Here is a 23,162-nt window from a genome sequence, read left to right on the forward strand (position 1 = left end):
AGAATATCACGTGCAGCCGTCATCTGTGCGACGGCACCGTGCCACTGAACTCCAGCTCGTGACAGAATTCCCCGTCGCCGCCCTCTAACTGTGGGTGGTGCACGCTGTGATTCAGAAGGAGGGCTGTGCTGTGTTGTGCTGTGCATTGATATTACACACCGACAGATGTTTCCAATGACAGCTTAGAAAAAAAACAACACAAAAAAAAAAAGCAAGCGCAGCTGGGATCTGGAGAAAAGCGGTAAGTATGTAAAAAGGGGTCAGTTCCGTCATGAGCGCTAAGACTCGCCGCATCCAAGAAAAACTCATTCGGCGCGGTGCACATGGCGAGAGGGGAAGTCTTTCGGGTACCTAACATTGGCCCAGTCACTCAGGCTCGTGGCAAATAGAATGGATCCTTTTTTCCCCCTCACTCCAACTCTTTGCTGTGACTCATTATGTGGCTTCCGCAGAGTCTGTGGTGTGATGGCTCGAACCGCACGGATTTTTCTGTGCTTTATCATTCAAGCAGCTGGGTTTTCACACACACCTGCCACTGTGCTGCTACTGATCAGTGTGCACCTGACATCTTTCACCTGGGCAAAGGTGTGGTCCAGTGGTAGCGTGTCCGTCCTGAGACTGGTAGGATGTGGGTTCGATCCCCGGGCCAGGGATCGAACCCACATGGTACCACAATGGTACCCAGTCAATGGGTACCATTGACTGTAAAGACAATGGTACCTATTGCCTCCCTGCTTGGCACTCAGTATTCAGGGTTGGAATTGGGGGGGTTGGATCACCCAATGATTCCCGGGCTCGGCGTTGCTGCCCACCGCTCAATCAGGGGATGATGGGTCAAATTTCGCATTCTTCGGGATGTGACAATCACTGGGACTTTTAACATTAACTTCATGTCTCCCGATGAAAGTGGGGAGGAACCTTGGTCCCTTTCTGGAGCTGGCACTCCTGCGTCCACCCCGTCCTCTGTAATTAAGTTGAGATGGGCTGATGGCTGACTCTCAGCCCAGTTGGCAGACGGCGCCGGGCCTCGCAGAAGGCGAGTGGCCTCTCGGGCCTCAAGTAGGAGAGGCTGCTCCTGAGGCAGCTGCACGGCTTAATGTTGGCTGCAGGGATTGCGATGGGAGTGTCCACACTGGTAAATGACAGCATTGCCAACCCGCGGGCCAGCTGTGTTAGCAGGAGAACATGTAAAATGATGATAGACGGATGATCTGTGTGCAAATGGTGTAGCGTTGCTGCATGGTCGATATGCATCCATTAGTGCATCCATAACTTTTCTATCACTACCGTTCCTGTTGGGGTGTACTGGAGCAGACCCCAGCCTGTGCAAACTCCACACAGAAAGGCCCCAGGGCCAGGAATTGAACCCATCACCTTCCCGCTGTGAGTGCCCTACGCTCAATTTAATTTCTCACAAATGTACAAGTTTTTTAAACATCATTGATCACCCACTAGGGCTGGGTCACATGAGGGAGTGATGATTTAGACCGTATGGACAAAGGTAGCCAGGACTGCTGCCATACTTGATGGATTGATGGATGGATTGATGGATGGATGTTCCATTCATGCAACAGTCGAGCTGGCTGTCATCTCCCTTATGGTAGTGATGTTCCATCCAATTGAGTCAGAATTATTTTACAGAAGTATGTACTTATAATTCTCTAACATGGACAACCCTTTGTCCAATAAGGAAGCTGAAAAACTGCCAAGAAAGCAGAAGACTCCCGATATCAAAGAGCCAAGGCCCAGCTGAGCCTTCATGACAAGCAGCAGTGGTTTCTCCACGTGAAGCGTGATGGATGACGTGAAAAGTCTGGCCTAGTTGTAGAAAAGCAGACGCTGGCATAAGCGTATTGAACACATAGACGGATATCAGTTTCACTTTAATTCCAGCAAGGATGCGAAGATCTCGTTTGTGTACAGTTTGGAGTAACTGAGATGGAATACGCAGGGGCAAGCAAGCAGTTTCCTGCACTGCTTTCCAAATGGTTCCACTTATAAACCCATAACAACCAAAAAAAAACTACCATGAAGAGGAAAGCCAATAGCAAAAACAAAAGCACATTTACTGTTATCAACACCTTTTGGATTTATGGACGCCGATGTGGATGAAGATTTATTGTTGGTGCAGTGGAGAGATCAAGGCGGAGTAAGACGATACCACAACTATACAACACAACTGTGTGCGCTCTTCGTTCAACCGTCATTTTGTTTGCCATGTTGTCGACGCAAATCATCTGCAAACGGTTATTTTGTGATTTGTGTCGTTGGCTAATTCCTCAACTGGACATCGCTGGAAGAAGGTGGAACGCCTTCGTTCGCAAACCTCAGCACTAACGGAGAGCAGATGACGGACGGACGACGTGGACGTTCACTCTCCCAGATCACTCCTGAGCTGGCGCAGCCATTAGAAGGACGGGGAGGAGCCGCAGCGGTGAGCCGCACAGAGTAACATCATGACATCATGTGTGGAGGAAACGGGATGGGGTGGCAGCGCCTGAGCTGCAGTTGAGCTGCTGCAAACGACCTCAGACATCCTACCAACACCTCAGTAATTAATCCCACACTCGCTCCTGCTGCTCTGAAGAGGTCTGCTGGTGTTCATCCACCAGGATTTTCCTTTTACGTCGCTTTGGTTCACAATTTTCACGAGTTAAACAGCAAAATCCACGATACAGTAGTGGAAAAATGTTATCAGACACCCTTAGAATTTCGCTCAGTCCCATTTGTTGTCAATAAAGATGGTTGACATTAAAGAAGAATTGCTTTGGCTGCATCAGAGGCCCACAGACACATGGGAATGATTGTTGTTCGTTGTTAATAAGACAAAATAAGAAGACTTAATTTTTGTGCTTCTTGTACTCTGGATGAGTTGTGAGGGATGTCAACTCGTTGACACATCCACCACTGAGCTGGACGGGACAGTGTTTGTGCAGCATGTGGGCACATGTTGTCAGCTGCACTAAAATGAACTGCACTTGTAGGCTTAAGACTGATGCTTAGTGCAATACGGTGCATCACGATTGCATGGGGTGTCGAAAAACTTTATTATACGTCACCGCTGGTGTTAATGCTTTATTATCGGACCGACCGACTTTTTTTTTTTTTTTTTCTATCTTTGGGCCACCTGATCACCACACAGGTATCATCAATGTGGGATGTTGTCATCTCATCTTCGATAATCCCCCGACACAAAGAGACAAACACATTTTTCAGCCCAGGGTCCTAAAGTGCAGCCCGTTTTTCTCTCCTCCAGGCTGGACCGCCCTCATACTCAGTTATCAGCCACTCTGTCTCGCTCTCAGTCTGTCCAAACTGCTGCTGCTGCTCGGCAGGAACACTTCCCACCTGTGCTGCTCATCCCTGCACTGGTCCCCAGTTACTTTTGGAGCTGACTTCAGGACTTTACTGCTCATTTTACTGCTCATTTGAGCCTTTCTTACCTGTCTTGAATTTTGAACTTTTCACACTCCCCGCAAGAACACTGAACTGACGTCTGCTGGCCTGACGCTCTTTACTGTCCCAGCTGAGGAGTCTTTACAGTAGCTGGCTCGGATCTGTGGAATAGCCTGACCCTACAAATAAAAACCTCCCTGACACTTTATATTGTCACAGCTCATCTGAAAAACACATTTTATTCACTTTACCATATGTTTTTTAATTGCTTTGCTCAAATGTTTTCACTCCAGGGTTTGTTGTTATGTTGTTAGCATCTTCCAGTTGGTCAACATCTGTTGATTTGGAATTCCTTTTAAAATGAAATTGATTTGACTTGAGTTGGCTTGACTGCCTGGCTGCATTTAGCAGCTAATTGTTATCACAATATAGACCGAGGAAACCAAAAAGAATGTATGAATAAGAGATCAGATCTCTGATGCATGTGAGGGTTTTCTTTGAAAAAAGTGTCATCAAGATTTACATCCATCAGAAATTGATCTAATCATATATGTGTGATGTTAATTATGTTAAAAGATGAAAAATATTCTCACATTAATAGACGTAGTATTCAATTCTATTCTAAAAGGCCACCTACTGTTAACACCTGAAGATGGATGGAAAATCCTTCATGGAAAATTCCAAAAAAAAAAAAAAAAGAATAGAACAAGCCATGTAAATAATGTCTACGTTGTGACCTCAGAGCACTGGCGCTGATGGATTACCCAGTAGAGACGGAACAAAAGTGGCGTCCCGCATTGACACAAAGGGGCTTTCAAAAGACTTTTACGACATCAAAAGCAGAATCTTCCACTGGACGGCCAGGAAAGTGATGAGCGTGCCATCTGGCTTTGAAAACGTCAGGATATGCGGTCAGGTGATAATTCATGAAGATTTGAGTTTGAAATCCAGAATCAAAGTCTGAAAAAAAATTCATTAGAAATGAATACCTGTTAGCATTTTTGGTACGGTCATTATTTTAGGGGGGGTTGATTCAGTATTGAAGAAGGTCTTTTGCGGGTTTGCTTAAACTGGTCTGACAGTAAAACAACGCAGGTGCCCGTTTTGCTCACATGTTCATACTGCACTGCTTTAATGGTGAAACTGTGACGATGGTTTATAGCATTTCACAGCACGGAATCTTGGACGAGGCGGCTCTAACGGACTCGTCCTCATCCGGGAGCGCGCTCGAACTGTGGATGGAAAAGTGACTGAGTGAGCCCTTTAAATTCAGAATTCTTGGACACACACACAAGAGACGTCGTCGTCATCGTCTCCCTGCTGCCATCGCCCTGAGCTGAACTCAAAACACCTTGACCTTGACCTGCGTATTGCATGGGGTTCACTGGCCGTTACCTAGCAGATTAGACCCGTACCTGGGACAGGCTGAGGTTCGTGGAAGAGTCTTGCGACGGGACGAACTCCTTGACTGAAAGCTGCTGAATCTTGGAGTCGATCTCCATCAGCTGGTCCTGCTCCGAGGGCTCTGGCATGTAACCCCCGCCGCTCATCAGGCCCGACTCGGCGCACGTGTCCCCCTGCAAGACAGTCATTGCCAAAATAAACCCCACTCACTGCATAGAGTAGAATACAAGACCTTTATTGATCCCACGGTGGGGAGATTTGCATAATTGCAGCAGCCCACTTCATTTTCTAGCAGCCTGAGACGCGAGGCTGATCAACGTTGGCGATCGAATGTCGATTTTGCAACTTTTCAACAGCGGCACAGCTCTCAGTCTGGCACCGCTGCAAGGTGAGCCAGTTGGCGACGGCGCTTTTCCTCCAATAAACTTTGCGTGATGACCGCACGGGGCGACGCCAAACTCTGACGGCAACCTCTTCTGTCTGTGTTAACCACTGTGGGTGGGTGGTGAGCTCATCACTGCCGGCGTTGAGACGGCAGCTTTCGTGCCAGCGACGGGTCACCGTTCGTCGAGCTGCAGCCTCGAAAAACACTGCGAGAGCACAGGAGCAGGACGAAAACTGGGGCAGAGGCAGACGCAGATGTCTGTAAACTCGACAGACCCCTTGCCACAGTCCAAACCTATTGTTTTTCTTTTTTTAAATGACACTGTTTGCAGGTTCACTCCAGTGAATGGATTGGATTCTCATGCCAGGCGGTAGTCCCGCCCTCTGAGCCGCCTTTGAATTGCAGCCACGTTGTTTTTGTTCCAAAACAACCAAACATGCTGTTTTCAGAACATTTGTATAAATTATTGGGATTATTAATGCTTGCACCATTGCTGGAATCTGTAGGGGAAAGTAAAGATCTGAATATGGATCTGATGTGGGATCTTTAAAATACAAAGGGGGGCGAGAGTGTGTTGCCGTGTGAGTTTTAAAGGGGTTTTTGCAGATCTTGGTCATGTCTACTGGTTTGATTCATGTTTTACTCTGCTGAGATACATCTAGCTGCACCACAGATGCTCAGCACATAAAATAAGCTACTAAACAAACTTCTTGGATTAAATTCAGTGTACATCACTTTGTTAACGCGACCAAAGTGTCAGTGTCTTCGTCCTCGTTAAATAGTTCTGGGAGAGAAAAGACCGCAGCCTTTTCTTAAAAAAATGCTGCTGATCTCTGTTTGGAGGAAAGACCTTTTTCATGGGAGCGACGTTAAAACAGCTAAAAAGCAAAATATCGCATCCATTATTACGTGACCAGAACTTTTTTTTTTTTACAATCACTGGCAACTAGTGCCGCTGATTTACTATCCTGGGTTACCAGAACTTCACCACACAGAGAGGTTGTTAGGACAAGAGACCGTTATGGGGCCAGCAGTCAGCAGCAGTTGGTGATGAATGTGTTCTGGCACATCCTGCCAAGAGCTGGGTCAGGTCCTCACTAAACTTAGGAGAGGCATCACAGCCAATGTCCTGCTTGCGTAAATAACACGCTGCGCGCTGCTTCTGGTCAGTTATTGTGGCGTGTCTGAGGAAAAACCAAGGAGAACCGAAAAAGCAAAACACGGCGACTGCAGTAGCCGCAGTTTGGTGTTTTGTCGCCGCTCGAGGCAAACATCATAAACAAAGCGGTGGCGATTAAAATAAAAGCGGACCTGAAAAAAAAAGAGGGCTTTCCAGCGGGTGAGGTGCCGCAGCTGAGATGAGCTTTGAAAGGAAAACAAGTGTGACGGGAGCTTCGCTAGGGGGGCCGAGGGCCCGAGAGGCCAGCGATATTTTCACAGAGGCGCCACGGAGGGATTTGTTATGAAAACCCAACAATAGGAAAGCGAATCCATAACATGCGGCGCTCGGTGTCCCACTGCACGGCGGCTGACATCTGGCACGCGATCTGAAAGGCGGAGGTTTTATGGAAGTCGGGCTCTGAGGAGGCGACCCGGCAGCTGCGGAGCAGCGAGAGGTTCGCCGACGAAGAAAGACAAGACGTGTGATATAGAACGTTTAGGGATGAGAAAAAGGTTGTAGGACACTTCACGAGATGAGGCGGTGGGGGGAGCACTGGGGGACTTTTTGACAGACCGCATGTGTTGTCCGTTAGGGCTTCACGTCAGCCTACCTCGCTGTCTGCGCCTTTGGCACCGTCCTCTTCCTCTCGGTCTATTTCTTGGAGGAGTTCAGTGAGGCGCTCTCTGTCTGCCTGCGTCAAATCATCATCCTCCCTGCTCGCATGCTGCTGCGTTGAAGTGGGGGGGGAGGGAGGGGCGGAGGCAAAAATGCAAAAGCTTAAATTATGTCTTTTTCCCCCCCCAGAGCCGGAGACAAATATTTTGCCCACTGGAAAAACAAACGTGGAGAGGCTTGCCCCCCCACAAGTCATGCGATATACATCCCGGGCCCTGCGTTTGGCCCGGCGTGAACTTTGACATACCTCCGTGTTCCTCCTGACAAAGTCCTTCTGTTTCTTGGTGCCTCTGGGAGCTGCGCCGTGGCTGCCTCCGAGCGGCTCCTCTCCAGCCCCCTGGTGGTCCTCCTCCTCCAACGACTCCACGGAGCTTCTTGGATTCTTTTCACCTGCTGGACGAGACACGTTTCACCGCAGCCGGATGACTGAGAAAGAACACGAAAGCCTCAAATCGCCAAAACTGCCAGATCCGATGAGAATCCCGGCATCTGACGCAGTGTCTTTCAGCCAGTCAGCTGTTTTTGTTCACCCTGAGGCTCTTAATGTCTTTTTGTTCTTAAGATGTAATAGTTACACAATGTTGACTCAACATCTCCTTTTAGAGTATCAGTATCATGAAATCCTAAACAGAAATGTTTTTAACACTGGTGGTCTGACACTGAGATTCTGTCTTTTGTGCGCCTCCAGCTGTGGAAAACTCGTAAAAAAAAAAAATCTGTCTCAGTTGGTCCACCGTCTGCACCGTTTGAGCAACAAGTGGAAAAACCGGCCACAATCCCCGAGCTAACGCCGCCATCTAGCGTGTTATATAGGCATTACAGCAAAACCCTGCTCGTGACTGGTGATGCGCAGTTACAACACGGAGCAGGTGGAGGAAAATCTAGGTAGGTGGAGGTGTAAGGATGCAGAGGATGGGGTGAGATGGAGGTAGATGATTGGCTGTGGCCACCCCCTGAAGGTAACGGCCCCAAAGGCGAAGAAGGAGAAGAACTAAACCTTCCTCTTGGGATGTGCTTTACAACATATATCATTTCTACAACTCACTGTGCTGAAAGCTGAGCTCCCACTCTGGGATCTGCGTAGGAAACACAGGCAGGAAATCATCCTTTTCTTCAGTCCCTTTCAAATAAAAAATATACAGGCCTTTAGTTCGAATGCTCTATGGAGTTCAAACATTGCTCGTGATTGCTTGCCTTCACCTACCACACTGTGCTTCCAGAGCCAAAAACAGCTTTGTGTTTAATGCTTCGTGAGCAGATTCAGCGTGATTCTCTGGTCTGTTTTTCTGCAAAGAATTAAAAAAAAAAACACACACACACACACACACACATTTGCATCACAGCAAGTAGTGAGAGTAAGTGCAGGTTTAAATGTTTGGCTCAAGGGTCAAGGGTCAGCCTCCATCTACCATGAGATCGTCCCACAGTTTTGCTTGAAGTTCCCTCCTTTGACGTTTGGTTTCCCTTTCCTTGCAGGTCACTCTGTACAGTATCCCATCGAGTCGGGTCATTTCCTCAAAGGCTCTGCGAAGTTCAAACTGATATTCGCCTTTAAGACAGACATAAAGCATAGGTATTTTTAAAAAAAAATGCAAGTCCTTAAATCTGATCTGAGACGAACAAATAAAATGCACTTGATTTCACTGGATACTCACTATTGTCAGGATCTCCGGCTAATGAGTCCTCGATAATGTCTTTGCTCTGCAGGATTATTATTGTTATTATTTATTTATTTATTTTTAATGTATTGTATTGGAATTTGAACGGGGCAGTGGAGAATGAAACCAGTCACTCTTCTGCACTTCATTACCTGGATGTCAGCAGAGTCTTTGGTCAGTTCGATCAGTGAAAATGGAGTTGGAGGACAACCTCTGTCACTGTGTGACAGTGAGACGCTCGACAAGCGGCTGCCTGTTCGATCACTCGATGCAGGTCGGGAAATGTCTTCTAAAATACCTCGGATTATTTCCATCGTGTGGCTTATTGCTGCTTTTCAAAAAGGAACGTCAACAGACACGAATTCGCATGTTAAAAAAAATATATATATACGCACGTTCCCGTGTAAAGGGTTTCTTCTGAAACACAGCAACAACAAAAAAAAGTTGCTCAACTCCAACCTTATCGTCCAGTGTGCACCGTGCACCAATTGAGTTTCTTTCTTCAGTTTTTTTAGAATTTCAGGAGAAATAGTCAGAATGGTGCCTTTAAAGTTCGAATTCCGCGACTGAAAACGAGTCAAACCTTGTGTTTTCCATCCTCTGGCCGTGGTAACCATGGACGCGAACCGCCGCGCAAGCGTCGAAGGAAATGCGCCCGGTACCCGGATGTCATCAAGGCTGCTCAGCTGATCGTTCAATCGATGCGGCTAGCGCAAAAAGCGGCGCAAAGCTAGCCGTCGGGGCGCTAGCCGCAGTGCTCCTCCCTACCACCTTTATTGTCGGACATTCATGTTTTGTGTAGAATAAGACACTTTCTTCGATGTAGCGGGGCCTTTTGGGAATAAATGCCGACTTTGTGAGAAAGCGAGGGCGGAGGTTTGGAGGCCGTGTCTTTGTGGCAGCAGGTAACGTCACACCAACTGGTGTTTTTCTCCATTATTTCCAGTTATCTCGCCTGTGCTAAATGCTAACGTTGACAATATTAGATGAACGTTGCTAAATACATACGTCAGCAGAGTGCTATGAAAATATACATTTTTAAAACAGCGAGCGCATTACTTAGGTTTGAATCTAGTGACGGGGGGGGGGGGGAAAACGAGAATGTTGGCGTGATGTGTCTTGTTTTGGCCTTTTCTCCCTGTAATGGCATCCACTGGCTGTTAAAGCTAACTGGGGATCTTCCCAATGGGTGGGTGTGTGTGTGTGTGTGTAACCGCTGGAACCGAGCCATTTATCACATTTTGTTCCATCGTAAATGATGGGCAATCAAATTAGGTGGAATATTAACCTCGTTGCTGTGACGTGTTAACATTTCTGCCGGGGAACCAGCGCTGCTTCACGGTTACCAGCTGCTAGCTCATTGTGTTCCCCCCCTCCTCTGTGTTGCCATTGTGCTGCTGTTGTTCCGCTATCACACCCATTTCTCTGGCAGCGATCCAGGCTTTGCGGCAGACTGCCTGCGTCAGGCACATAGTTCTTCGAGGTTACGCCCATGCTCCGTCTTCTTCCTCATCCTGCTGCATTATGTTTAACTTCACGTCCGCGGTGATTCTCATTCCAGGTTGAGTTGGCTCTGGAAGGGAAGATGTCAGATCATGGAATGGTTGAGTCAACGTCAAAAGCCTTATTGGCCCGCACCTCGTCTGCCAGACCGTCCCTCCTGTCGCTGCTGCTACTGCTGCTTGCTGTAGTGTCCACTGGGCATGGGTCAGGTAAGAGGCCTTAGCCACTCTTGTTTTATTGTGATTTTACCAGACCACTTTTATTATAACTGATGGACGGCTTGTGCGTTCGCAGATGGTCTTCTCACTTTCTAGTAGTTGTTGAATTTACTGTTGCCTTATTGATCGTCTCCAGCCAGTCTGGCCTTTCTCCACTGACCTCTTACATTAACGCGTTTTTTTGTTTTGTTTTGTTTTGTTTTTTTCTAGTACTCGATATTATGAATAACCTGCGGATTAGCAGTTTGTGAATTACACCGATCAGCCTGTCTGGCACAAACAACCGTTTTCGGAATCACTTAAATCCCCTTGTTCTCAACTCCAATGCTAGTTTTGAACATCGGCGATTTGTCGTCAGCACATTCACATGCCTAAAAGCGTTGAGTTGCTGCCACGTGATTCGCTGATTAGATTATTATAATTAAACCTTTTTGCTAATAAAGTGTTCAGTTCATATTAGTTCATTCTTCCTTGATGCAGTTTTCCCCACTACCTTTTAAAGTCCCTTTGTGTTATATTTAGAACTCTACTCAGTATGTGTTTGTGATGTATAGCCTCATGCGTGTGAATATGCAGGCATGCTGGTTGCGACGTCCTGCGATCAAACCGTTAAGCTGAATTACCAGTCCTGCTGAAAGCTGGCTGCTTTCATGTTACTGGTGCAGACATTTATCTGTCATCAGCAAATTCCATGTGCCAATGGCCGCTCTGATGTTTATCCTCTCCTGGCGTCTTGTTTGCACTCCCTCTTTCTTATAACGGCTGTGATGTCCGAATAAAATCCTGAAAGCCAGAGTAGGTCTGCGCTTTCATGGTGCGATATTGCTGCACCACCTTACAAGTGGACCCACTCCTTATGTAATGGTGTATGCTTTTTAGCGAATAATCACAACAGGTATTGATAGTCGCCTGAAGGGTTACTCAATTTTGAATACTATAATGAAATCTCTATGGAACAAAACATGTTTGAGAAGGTGGTGCTGATTCTGACTTATACAAATGTAAATGGCTGTTTTGGGGTCTTTGTTTTTGTTTATTTTTCGCTCATTGTTAACATGGGAAAAACAACAACCACATGTGCAGGCTCCAAACACTATGAGAAATAAGTCAATAGAGCCCCCTGCAGTGCCACTCTTTGCCTGGATAACGCCCTGTTTAACCAGCAGAAGAGACGTTAAAGCACTCAAACCAGACCGACCTTACGTCACGCTGTAAGGATCAGTTTGTTCGAGCCCTGTGCTCTGCCATTAGTGGCTACAGCGTGTACTCCATTAACGTTGCTCCGTTCCTAATCGCAGTCTGAGCTGTTTGAAAGAGCGCCCGTCTCCTCTTCCCTCTCCCCTCAGGATGTGTGAGGCCATACATGGTCCAGAACAGCTGGGTAAACCTCACGGAAACCAACAGGGGATCCTTCCCGGTGGGCACGGTGCTGCAGTACAGCTGTGACCCTGGTTACCTGCCGGACGGACCCAGCATCCTCACCTGCACCACAATAGGACGCTGGTCCTCTGAACCTCCCCAGTGCATACGCAGCGGCGGTAAGAGAGAGTCTCCATACAGCGACTTCCACAGCTGCATTTGTGACTTGTTTTAAAGTTGCGGCCCGACTAACGCGCTGTGTCCTCCTCCCGTCAGCTTGTCTGCCGCTCTCCAAGCCGGAGAACGGAGGCTACACCTGCCACCCGGCCCCCTGTCGGATGTTTGCCCACGGCGCCGTGATCGAGTTCTTCTGCGACGACGGCTTCGTTCTCAGCGGAGACTACAACTACCTGACCTGCCAGGATGGCCAGTGGGACGGCCCCATGCAGATCAGCTGCGTGAGCCAAGGTTAGTCCCTCAAATGGAGGAACAGCAACATAAAAATAATGACGATAGTACATTTTATTTATAAAGCGAAATCTCAAAGTGCTACAGGTAGCAGTGTGAATCTACGCGATTTACATTTGCAACATTAAGTAATGATGCGTTTTATTGAAGGGCTCTGTCGATCACCGCGCAATTAAAATACATGCAGCTGAATACAGATCACAATGAATACAACTGGAGAAAACGCACCTTTTAAAAAGCAGTTCATTATTCCAAAAATAATTATGTTGGAGTTGACCAGTGGACCAGGCTAAAGAAGTCAATGCTGGAGTGTTTTCGTTAGTGGGGATTTATTATGGTGTTATTAACAAGACGGGGAAACAGGTTACGGCGGAATTGGATTTTAATTGTGTCCCTTTGTCACAGCGGGCCACATTCGCGCCTCGAGCTCTCACAGACCTTTGCAGCAGTCACGACGGCATTTTCTCATTTTGTCTCCGCATGAAGGTTGTATTAGACCCTCTGCAGTGCAGCACGGCACGTCTAATCTGACAGACAGCAACCGCAGCTTGTTCCCCGTGGGTACAGTCATCCAGCACACGTGCGACCCCGGTTACCTGCCCGTCGGACGCAGCGCCATCATCTGCACCTCTGTGGGATACTGGTCCTCGGAGCCGCCCCGCTGTATTCGCAGCGACGGTAAAGACCAAGCTGCAGCGCTTAAATACACATCTGCCATTTTTTATTTTGTCATGTTTTTGTTCCTTCTGCGATTCATTAACTTTCTGCTTTAAAAATGACCACAACAACAAAAAAAAAAATCACTATGTAGATCCAAGACTGAACTCTTAACGCTAACCTTTCCTAAATGTTGCCCTGTTTAATTGCTTGTTTTTGTAGGTTGCGTGAGGCCCTCCACGGTGCAGCATGGCTCTACTAACCTGACGGAGACCAACAGGAGCTCGTTCCCAGTGGGCACAGTGCTGGAGTACCGCTGTGACTCGGGTTACGTGCCCGACGGTCCAAACATCCTCACCTGCTCTGCGATGGGACACTGGTCCTCTGAACCTCCCCGCTGTATACGCACTGACGGTAAAGACGACGTCTCTGCATCAGTGCAAGAAAAAAAAAAAAACTTCTTTGCACCCCCTTTTTTTTATTTATTTTTTTTTTATTTATTGTTTTTTTTACTTATTTATGACTGTAAATGTAATCAGTTTGGACACCTTCTCGTGCATTTTTTTTTTTTTTATCTTTACAACTTTCCACACTGCAGATAGATACTACTGAACTAAAAGTACCCACACATTGAGATGCAATAATTCCTCTTTTTATTTTATTGCTCCCTCAAATTGTTTCATTGTTCTTTTTATAGCGGTAGGACTTTCCCATTTTAGCGGTGGCCTCCGCATGATAATGTTGTGCACCAGTTATTGCCAAGAGGAGAGACAATATCATCAGATTTATTAGAAGAGATTTCCACAAAGTGTTCATTGTTGGAACCCGATTAGCACTTCTGGGCTTTCGATGAAAATCAAAACCTGTTCTTTTCTTTCCGCGGCCAGTGTGCCAGCAGCCGTACCAGCCGGAGAACGGAGGCTACATCTGCCACCCGTCCTCGTGCGGAAGACTCACTCACGGCACCGTCGTCGAGTTTTTCTGCGACGAAGGCTACATTCTGAAGGGGGATTACAAGTATCTCACCTGCCAGTTTGGGGAGTGGGACAGCCAGGTGAAGCTCAGCTGCCTCTTGGAACAAGGTGGGTGGCGCCAGGTGGAGCGTCCGGCCGCGTGGTCACGGTGCACGTGACTCAAGACGACCTCTTGGTTTCACAGACAGCGATCCAGCGTTGCCTCTGGGGATGCCGGCCCTGTCGTCCATAGTGGCGTCCACGGCCAGCTCGGTGGCGCTCATCCTGTTGCTGGTGGTGCTGTTTGTGCTCCTGCAGCCCAGACTGAAGTCCCTCCATCGGTGAGTGTGACGCCTTAAAACCCGGAGCCTCTCATAGTCAGTGCAGCGTATTTAGGAGTAGTTTTTAACCTTATGATGATGATGTTGATGATGATAATGTATTTTATTGACAGAGTGCTTGACATCAAATAAATGGTCTCAAAGTGCTGTACAGTAAATAATAGCATTGAAAAGCACAGAGAAATCTGGCTAAGCTTGGATATAAAAATTATTCTCAAAACAGCTCAGTCTAAGGCATAGGCGCCAAACTCTGGCCCGCAATATAAAATCACTGCTACAACTGGCCCTCTGGTATCATACAGCACATGTACTGCTAATACTACAAATCCCAGAATGCTCTGCTGGTATTTTGGCACGTCAGTCTGTACAGGATGTTCATTGAAGGATATTATTATGACTTTATCATTGTCATTTTGTTATTTTTAAATGTATTATTAGCCCGTGGGGAAAGAGTTACTGTTGAATTTTAATTCAGAAGGCTGCAGATAAAAAAATAGACATACTTTTATTTATTTTAATTTGAAATTTGATTTTGCATGTGTCCAATATGATGTTTTATATTGCATAGTATTAGGCTTTGCTTGTTCCATATTCAGTGTTGAAGCAAAACTCGTTTGGGTCAATATAAAAAGCTTCACTGTTATTTCTGTTGCATCAATAACTATCAATGTTGGCCTGCGACTTTGTCCAAGTTTGAAATTTTGCCGACACTGTGTGTTTGAGTTTGATCTAAGGCATAAATGAGACTAAAACATCAGATATGAAATGATGCTAAGGACTTAAAAAATTGAGTCACTAGGGCAAAAAGTAGTAACTACCTAGCAGTGGGCTTTTTTAAAGGGGAGGTTTTGAAGCTTTTCTTCCGTTCCTCCGGTCCTCTGCTGCCAGGCGTGATCCTGGCGTGACCGGCCAGCCGGTGTCCATCATGGTGGAAGGAGTCCAGGTGACTCTGCCCTCGTACGAGGAGGCAGTGAGCAGCAGCAGCGCCGCCGCCACCGCCGCCTCGGCCGAGTCGCGCGTCCAGATCGTGCTGTCCGAGGGCCAGAACGCCACGCCGCCAGAGGCCGGCCCCTCTCGGCCTTCTTACCTCAAGCAGCAGCAGCAGCAGCAGTCGGAGATGGCCGTGGTCCACCCGGTTCCGCCCCTGTGCTCGCCCTCGTCCTCGTCCTCCCCCTCGTCCTCGCCCTCCACCTCCACCTGGGCTCTGGAGCAGGCCGGCGCCGCAGCTCAGTCATCCCCGCGGAGAAGGCCGTCTGCAGGCAGCGACCAACACAACCTCTCCCTGGACTCTGAGCTGGACTACTCTGACGGTACAGAAAAAATTTCTTTGATTTGATTTTTGATTTTGGTCTTGATTGACTTCCATACACATCAGAACTCAGCCAATCGGAACGAGCTGAGACACAGCAGCACGTACGACATTGTGACGTCACACTGGGAATAAACTCTTTTCTGGTGATTTTCTGGCTTTTTATCATTTTTTTTAAACCACCCAAAGACCATAACTGAAAAATCTACAATAGAAAGATTTGCTATGAATCGCATTTGAGGTCACAGTCGTCCTGCCAGCATTTTTAAAGGCATTTATTTTTGTATTGCGGCCTATGGGAAAAATGCTTTTTTGGGGCCCATGGGATTTTTGTGCTGCAGTACCTCGAGTGACCACTGGGGGGAAAATCGGCGCAACGCTATTTTACCCGTCCGGTATCCAGTTCTTATAATACATCCATGTTCTGTACCTGCATCCTGAGGGTAGTGGGAGGATATGTTGGTGAGTGACGCCTTGTGTTTGCAAGGCAAGTGATGGACTTCAGTGAGGTTGAGTGTCGGGAGACCGATGATTTTAGCAGCTGTGTTTGTGTTGCATGTGAGTTTGGCCCGCCGGGTGACGGAAAGCATATTAAAGAAACACAATAAATACATGATAACAATATAATAATAAACGCTCGATCTCTTCGTTTGCCTTTCTGCCGACAGACATGCCGCTACTGAAGGAGGCCTGAGTAGCGGCGCAGCCTCAGGACCGCTCAGGATGACGAGCGCTCCCGCCGACCTGGTGAGCAGGATCCCTCCGGAGAGTTTGTCCACGCAGGCGCCACGTCGCAGAGCCTCTGAGCGAAGCTGAGGGTCGCTCGGTCATCATCCCAAAGGAGAACACGGGAGGGATGCACATGTACATACATGCTTACGTTTTTTGTTTTTTTGTTTTTTATTTATTCCTTTTTTTTTTTTTTTTTTATAGGAACTCCTCTGCCAAATCTGCTCCCAACTTCTAAAATTTTCTTTTTTTTTTAAAAAAAAAAAAGAAGAAGAAAAAGAAAAGAGCTGTTCCGTCTAAGAGGAGCGTCTTGTAGCGCTGAAGGAAAATAAATAAAGAAGATGTTTTGGGTGAATGGTCAAAGGTGCGCGCTTAATAATGGTGTCAAATTATCTCATCAGTGTCTTGTTTGCTGTTTTTCTCGCAGCTCATATCGCCAGCCACCGAGGTCGTTTTCTTAATCGTGCTATCGTCCGACACGCTCCTCCAGACAGTTGTGCCACTTTGCCGTTATTTAAAGAATTCCTTTGTCGTCATTTCTCTTTAGTCGGTTGTTTTTCCTTCGGGTCACTGTACAGTTTGAGGCTGCTTGTTCACCCAGGACTCCACTCTGCTGCGTTCCGTTTGACTGAAGGCGAAACACGTTGTCCAAGGCCCGGCTGCGGCCCATTTCATCCCTTCAAAGACGCACTCTGGTCCAATCCCCCTCGCCCACCTCCCCACTGGCCTTAGCTTTACACTTCTATGCACAGGTATCTATATGTAAAATAAGGAGTTTCAAACATGAATGTCCGATAAATTGCCTCTGCTGCTTCGTGATATTGCGTGTGGTTTTTCTGTCAGGATACATCCCTTGCACACCGGAAAATATTATTCTCTTAATTTATCGAGGTTGCTTGAGAAATTCCTGTTTGATGTCCTAACGGGAATCTAAATTGTGTGTTTAATTTATTTCCAGAATGCTGTTGATCAGCTGCGACTCATTTATGCTTCCAAAACGTTTGGAAACGTAATAAGTGGGTCTTTTCACGTTGGCGCTCCAGTTTTGTTTGTTTTTTGTATTTCACTGCAGGCACGTTTATATGTGACACTGTAAATGTTACTTGGAAGTTACAGCCGAAAAATGAAATGAAATGAAATGAAATGAAATGAAATGGGTGTACAGATCAGTGTAATGTCAGTGTTCACTTTGTTTGACTGTCCATTGAATTTCCTCTTGGACTAAGGAATGAAAATAATTTTCTTGTTTGTTTGTGTGAAGACAGTATTTTAATATATGTAAAAAGATTTAAGTTTACTTTGTATATATACCATACGATCATTTTGATTAAATATTATTTGACGTGATCAAAGCCTTTTCATCCTTGTATACATTTGGCAGCTCGGAACTTTAACCTATCAGTGTCACGAGTGAAACGTATTAAACCGCGCACCAAAAAGGATAATTGAAATTTTATAAACTCACATTTTTTCGTACAAATCATACATGTCAAATTATATATTATTATATTTTAAACACATAAACACAAAAACCTGTTATTAATCTTTGACTCATCTAACAACAGTAAAGCAATAATTAAGTTTAGTTGTCAGTCTTTTTAACAGCATCTTCGGTCCGGTTAAAAAGTATTTATTCAACTGATAATATTGCCTCAGTCCTGGAACTGATGCTGTTGTGCGTCATAAACCACTTCCTGCCTCGTGTTCCCACTGCGTGCCACAGACTGAGACGTCCATTTTTGCAGACTTAGTGTGAGGGGGGGAAAAAACAACCTGCGGTTGTGTTGGAACACCCGCAAGCTTCTCTGATCCCTCCGTCCGTCTGTGCAGCCTCACTCTGCAAAAACACTCTGGCAGCTGTGACTTTTGCCCTCAGCTGGTGACTTGAATGTTTGGTAACATCTGTAGCACAGCGTCAGTAGAAGGGCCTCGGCGCACTGCATGGTGATGTATACGAGCGGGAAGAGAAACATGGGTCCGATGACCTTCATGGGGAATGCCACCTTTAGGATGACGACGCACAGCTGGATGTTCTGGCAACCCGTTTCCATGCAGATGGTCCTGCAGCATCTGGAAAAGGATAGATTACGCTGTCAGTATTAAACTAAATTAAAAGCGGTGGGGAGTGTAAGGCTGTTTCTTGTTGTTTGACACTACTGTGCATGCTCTATTGCCCATTAATGTGGAAGTCAAAAACTTTTCCGGTGTATGCGCTGGGCCAGCAACTTTGTTGATTCTGAGGGCCTGTGAAACCCCAGAGGAAAGCAAAGTCTCCTGCATGAAAGATGAGCACGGATGCTGCAGTAGACACAGTTTTATTGGAATAGGTTTGTATTTATTTCACCACTTCTTGGTGGAAAATGTGTTTTAGCTTTACTGTTGGCTGGTTGGAGGCTGTGAATGCTATGAATGGGATAGTCAGATGGTTCGCCCTGCAAGATTTGGTTTGCATGTACTCTTCCCAGATAATGGGCACAGTGATGGACTAATGCAGTTTCTACTCACTGTGGATTGAGCCTGCATAGGTAGGACATGACGTATCCGAGTGTAAAGCCAATGAGAGGCATCAGCGCTGCCACTGTGAGGACATCCGGCATGAAGATCATCCACAGAACGTCTTTGACGGCGAAGCCAGACAGGATGGACATGATGACGGTGGAGATGACGAGGATGCTGAGACCAACCTGTGGAGGGAAAGAAGGAAGCGAGTCAGCAGGTGCCCTTCTTATCACTTTGCAACTGTTCAAATTGGGAATTTGGTGAGTGAAAGCCCTGCAGACGTTACTGCCGGCTGAGTCTCACTTTTTTCACAAGCGTGGCGTAGTTGGGCTTGTGGTGGTTGATCAGGATGCCGACGGCACAGGGCACCAGGGTGAGGGCCAGAGTGCTCATGATGCCTCCATATGGCACGGCAGCCTCCAGTTGGTTGGTCCCTCGGGAGAAGATGTAGAGCAGCAAAGGCATCATAGCCAAGGCGGCAACACAGGAGCACGTCGTCATGACAATGCTGGGATGTAACCGAAACAACAAACAAAAAAAAGATAAATGAAAATTTGACACAAAGTCATATATTGTGCATGTAGGAGAGACAAAAAGGTTTGCTGATGGTGCTGATTCAGCTCAGATGGAAAAAAAAAAAATTTTCTTGGCCTGCACCTGACTGTTTTTCTTGCTTTCTTGGCCTTGGTGCAAGGAGAAGCCGAGCATGCCTCCTCCACCACAGTCTCTCTCACGCTTCCTGACTTCTCTGAGCTTCTGTTGTAGTACTCCAGATTGGTCTTGGTCTTAAGACCGGTGTCTAGACCACTCTTTAAGGGTCCTGGTCTCATCTCGGACTCTGAGGTATTTTTACCCAGTCTTGGCATTTTTTACTTGGTCGGTCATTTTATAAAGCAAAGTTGTTTATTTGAAAATGGTTCAAAACAGTTGGCAAAGCAGCAAAATGTTAAAGAAAATTGTTAAAAGATACCTTGCTGAAAAGAGATGTTGCTGTTCGATTTAGAAGCAAACTTGAATTTAAAAAAAGATACTGTTCATTTTTCTTTGATATATAAAAGTCTTGATCTTGAACCCAAGATGTCTTGGTCTTGTCTCGATCTCGATATTCTAGTCTTGATAATGTCTTGGTCTCGGTTGGCTACAACACTACTCTGACCCACCACTTGATGCAGATGGTACCAAGCTCCGCTTCACTGTAACCAGGTAGAAATACTGACTCCTCTGTGTTTTCGGGGAAGCTGCCTCTCCCACAACCTCGTGCAACGAAAGACCTTTTTGCGCGAATGATGAAAGAGCCGCTGACTTCATAATCCTGTGTGTGTGTGTGTGTGTGTGTGTGTGTGTGTGGTGAGTTTTTCTCCCACAGGCTCCAATTATGATCAAAATTATAATGATAAATGGACTTTTGTGATGGAATGAATAGATCAATAAGGGATTCACCTCAGGTTCATATCTCCATTAATGGCGAGGGAGAATATGTTGGACAGGGTTCCTCCTGGGCAGCAGCCACAGATGAGCACAGTCAAAGCTTTTATGGGACCCAGTTGCAATAACCTGGTGAGGCAGAACGCTGTGAGGGGCATGATGCCAAACTGGGCCAGCAGTGCGATGACCACGCCCTTGGGCCTCAGGAGATGGCCTTTGATTTTGGAGATCTCCATGGTGCAGCCCAGGGAAATCATGGTGATGAAGAGGATGGTGATGCTGAAGATGTTGAGGGTTTTGTTGAGGGTCTCGGAGATGCCCAGTGTGCCAATGCTCTGGTTTCCGCCGGCATTTGCTGTTGTTTCCCTGTAGACCTCTGTCACATTCATGTTGGCGCTCTAAGTTAATCCCTCCCGTGGATGGAAACACTTCTCCCTGTTGACAGCAAATGGGAGACCACCATTGAAGACTGCTGTTACTAATATTGAGATCACCAAAAAAAAATCTGCAAAAGTCCAGAAATACTCAGCGATGCTGGTCATAGATGCGCTTATGTCTGTTACTCATTGCAATAGTGAAACTTAAACGGAATAAATTGCGTGGGTTGAAATCCTGCGCTGACAAATTTGTTTACAAAGCATATCAATCAGTATGACTTCAAGAGCAATATATCAAGTTCAATGACAATAATGGATTTCATTGAAAACATAACAACTGCCACAAGAAAATGACAATACACTGCTGAATTATTCACAGATTCCCGAAAGGCTTTTAATTCTGGGAATCATAGTTTACTTCTCTGGTCACATGTGTATAAAAAAAAAAAAACATTTTCCTTCAGTGTTCTCTGCCTAAGTACACTGCTTCCAGCTGCAAATGCGAGGCTGGACAAGTACTTAATGTGTCATTATTAAAAGAATCAAAATGACACCCTGCTAGACCAAGGTTATTTAGGTTCAAATAACCTCAGGCAACAGGACATCGAATCAAAATGAAGTCAGACTGTCAATTGATCTCTTTAGCCTAAGTCAACTTTTAGATTCAAAAGTGAAAGAATCGCTCAGTTGGGTTCTGTATGAGAAACAGGCTTTTTTTCACCTAATAATCTCTGGCAGCCAAACTCAGTGTCCCCTTTAAATGTTCCTCTTAACCTTACTTTTACCATCTGACTGTCTTTTTTGTTTCAACTGTTGGCATCTTTTACCTAATCGATTTGTATTTGTTGTCTTTGTTTAAATGTTTTATTGTTAAGCACCTTGTAACTTAGTTTTGAAAGTTGTTTCAAGAACTATGTTATTACTAATATTATTTAATTACACCACCTCGCACCATTATCTGTGCTTACTGCTTGAAATCAGCTGTATCCTTCTGGAGAGCAACGTCAACATCAACATGATCAGAAATTATCCAACAAAGCCAACAACAAGACAATTGACCAAAAACGGATTTTAACACTCGCACCTTTTCAGCTGTTGTCTTTGAGTCCAGCTGCAGCCACAGCATCAAAGAAACTAGCAAAATAGAGCATTACCTTGTATTACTACACACAAAATCATGGGTATTTTTCTCCTTTCTTATTTTGGCTTATGAATTATCAGCTAAAAGCAGCTGTTGATTATACGTTTTGCATGCAACATAAAGCGCAAAGTTCAAAAAGTCACTTTCTCACCTTATTTTTGACCCACTCCTGCCCCTCTCCAGCCTCTGAGTTCCTTGCTCCCAGTTCGCCTCACATTCTTGTGTGTGACTCATTTACCCTTGTTCTGTTTCGGAGCGTAAAGCCCTCCCCTCTCCCATGCATGGGCTCATGACAACAAAGCACCAACAAGACAATCAGATCCAGACAACCATTAAAGTTTTTCCCGCTAGTTGATGCAGTTCCCGTACACGCAGCTGCATTGTGCAAGTGAAAAGTCACGGCGATGTTTTGACTTAACATCTGTCTTAATGGGCTGCGTGGGAAGTCTCTGCACAAGTTGGCCCGGATAATATGGTCAGAATGTAACTACTGCTGCAAATCATTTGGCCTCACATGTGCAAACAAACGTTTTAATTAATGGAAGGCAACCAGGCGGACAACTCGGTTCACTTGCCAGAGTTGAAGGGGGGCCTTCTTTTGTCGTGACACTGGGGTGCTTTGCACACTGGGACCTTGTATTCACAACCCTTGCAGCAGATCACATGTGGGACAAACAGTCTGAATGCCGTGGCCCCAATCTCCAAGGCATTTCTGAGATTAGGAAATACAGGCTCTCCGACAAAGCTCACATGCAGACATTCGCTGAAATGTCTCAGAGCAACAACAGCCTCATGTCGACTCACTGCACCTACACAAACAGATGGTCAAACAAAGTGTGATGCAACAGGACGTAATTAAACACATGGCCATGTTTAACAAAGTTTTTTTTTTTTTTTTTTACGATTTGTGATGATGTGTAATGGACGTGAGAGAAGGAAAAATAAAGAAGAAATAAAGATTAAGGATAGATAATAAAACGTGTGGGAAAAGTTGATAAAGATTTTTTGTGGGTGGTGTTTGAATTCATTAAAAGTAAGACAGATTAGAATAGTTGCAGTTTTGGGAGATGTTTTATATCCACCATGTGTTTAAATAAGTATTGCAGCTTTTGTGGACCCGGCGCTTCACAAGACTGTAGTGTAGCTCTGCCCTGTGAAGTGGAACAGACATTTTGTAGTAAAGGTTTTATCTCATGTTTGTTTGTTTGTTTGTGTTAGTGTGTGCGGTGTGTTGTACCCTACCAGAAGCATTCTGTATCATTTCATATGGACTTTGACCCTTTGTGACCTCTTAAACCCTTGCTATAACAAAAGGAGATGATCTTGAAATCCAGTTAAAATCATAAGACGGTTAGATGTGCTCTTCTAAATACTAATTGTGGATATCAAGTACATTTATATTGAACATATTCTTTCATTCATTTTTTTTTTCAATATTATTATTAATCATCTTCATTTATTTTGCACATGGGGTTTATACAATACAAACTGTTTGATGATGCT

The 23,162-nt window shown here is 45.7% G+C and overlaps 3 protein-coding genes across 5 annotated transcripts in view; 1 reads left to right on the forward strand and 2 right to left on the reverse strand.

The window, feature by feature from the left end:
* Window positions 1–8,713, reverse strand: part of fsip1 (fibrous sheath interacting protein 1) — a 28,068-nt gene extending 19,355 nt beyond the window's left edge. The window contains exons 1-7 of the mRNA XM_076018385.1: window positions 8,678–8,713; window positions 8,432–8,571; window positions 8,227–8,308; window positions 8,068–8,142; window positions 7,270–7,412; window positions 6,958–7,074; window positions 4,812–4,973 (exon numbers count right to left, since the gene is read on the reverse strand). Of these exons, the coding sequence (XP_075874500.1) occupies window positions 4,812–4,973; window positions 6,958–7,074; window positions 7,270–7,412; window positions 8,068–8,142; window positions 8,227–8,308; window positions 8,432–8,533 (681 nt within the window). The 5' untranslated portion in view covers window positions 8,534–8,571; window positions 8,678–8,713. The remainder of the gene's footprint in view (window positions 1–4,811; window positions 4,974–6,957; window positions 7,075–7,269; window positions 7,413–8,067; window positions 8,143–8,226; window positions 8,309–8,431; window positions 8,572–8,677) is intronic.
* A 643-nt stretch (window positions 8,714–9,356) lies between these two features.
* On the forward strand, window positions 9,357–16,467 carry LOC142883472 (sushi domain-containing protein 6-like). The gene is made up of 10 exons (XM_076018381.1): window positions 9,357–9,585; window positions 10,242–10,392; window positions 11,748–11,939; window positions 12,037–12,228; window positions 12,715–12,906; window positions 13,108–13,299; window positions 13,773–13,967; window positions 14,044–14,179; window positions 15,068–15,489; window positions 16,157–16,467. The coding sequence occupies exons 2-10, from the start codon at window positions 10,266–10,268 to the stop codon at window positions 16,180–16,182; spliced, it is 1,674 nt and encodes a 557-aa protein (XP_075874496.1). The 5' UTR covers window positions 9,357–9,585; window positions 10,242–10,265; the 3' UTR covers window positions 16,183–16,467.
* A 910-nt stretch (window positions 16,468–17,377) lies between these two features.
* Window positions 17,378–21,939, reverse strand: LOC142883473 (hepatic sodium/bile acid cotransporter-like). 3 transcript variants are annotated; one of them, XR_012926053.1, is made up of 7 exons: window positions 21,811–21,939; window positions 21,603–21,652; window positions 20,157–20,576; window positions 19,020–19,224; window positions 18,723–18,901; window positions 17,644–18,287; window positions 17,378–17,605 (listed from the first exon to the last, which is right to left on the reverse strand). XR_012926053.1 is itself a non-coding variant. In XM_076018382.1 (6 exons), exons 3-6 carry the CDS (start codon window positions 20,528–20,530, stop codon window positions 18,050–18,052), a joined length of 996 nt encoding a protein of 331 aa, XP_075874497.1. In that variant the 5' UTR covers window positions 20,531–20,576; window positions 21,603–21,652; window positions 21,811–21,939; the 3' UTR covers window positions 17,378–18,049. The 3 variants fall into 3 exon arrangements, 2 of the variants coding, with proteins under 2 accessions (XP_075874497.1, XP_075874498.1); XM_076018382.1 differs by having other exon boundaries at window positions 17,378–18,287; XM_076018383.1 differs by lacking the exon at window positions 21,603–21,652 and having other exon boundaries at window positions 17,378–18,287; window positions 21,811–21,901.
* Between the last annotated feature and the right edge of the window lie 1,223 nt (window positions 21,940–23,162).

The sequence above is a fragment of the Nelusetta ayraudi genome, unplaced genomic scaffold, assembly GCF_046127955.1.
Source record: "Nelusetta ayraudi isolate G7.1 ecotype Tasmania unplaced genomic scaffold, CSIRO-AGI_Nayr_v1 ptg000007l, whole genome shotgun sequence".
Lineage (NCBI taxonomy): Eukaryota > Metazoa > Chordata > Actinopteri > Tetraodontiformes > Monacanthidae > Nelusetta > Nelusetta ayraudi.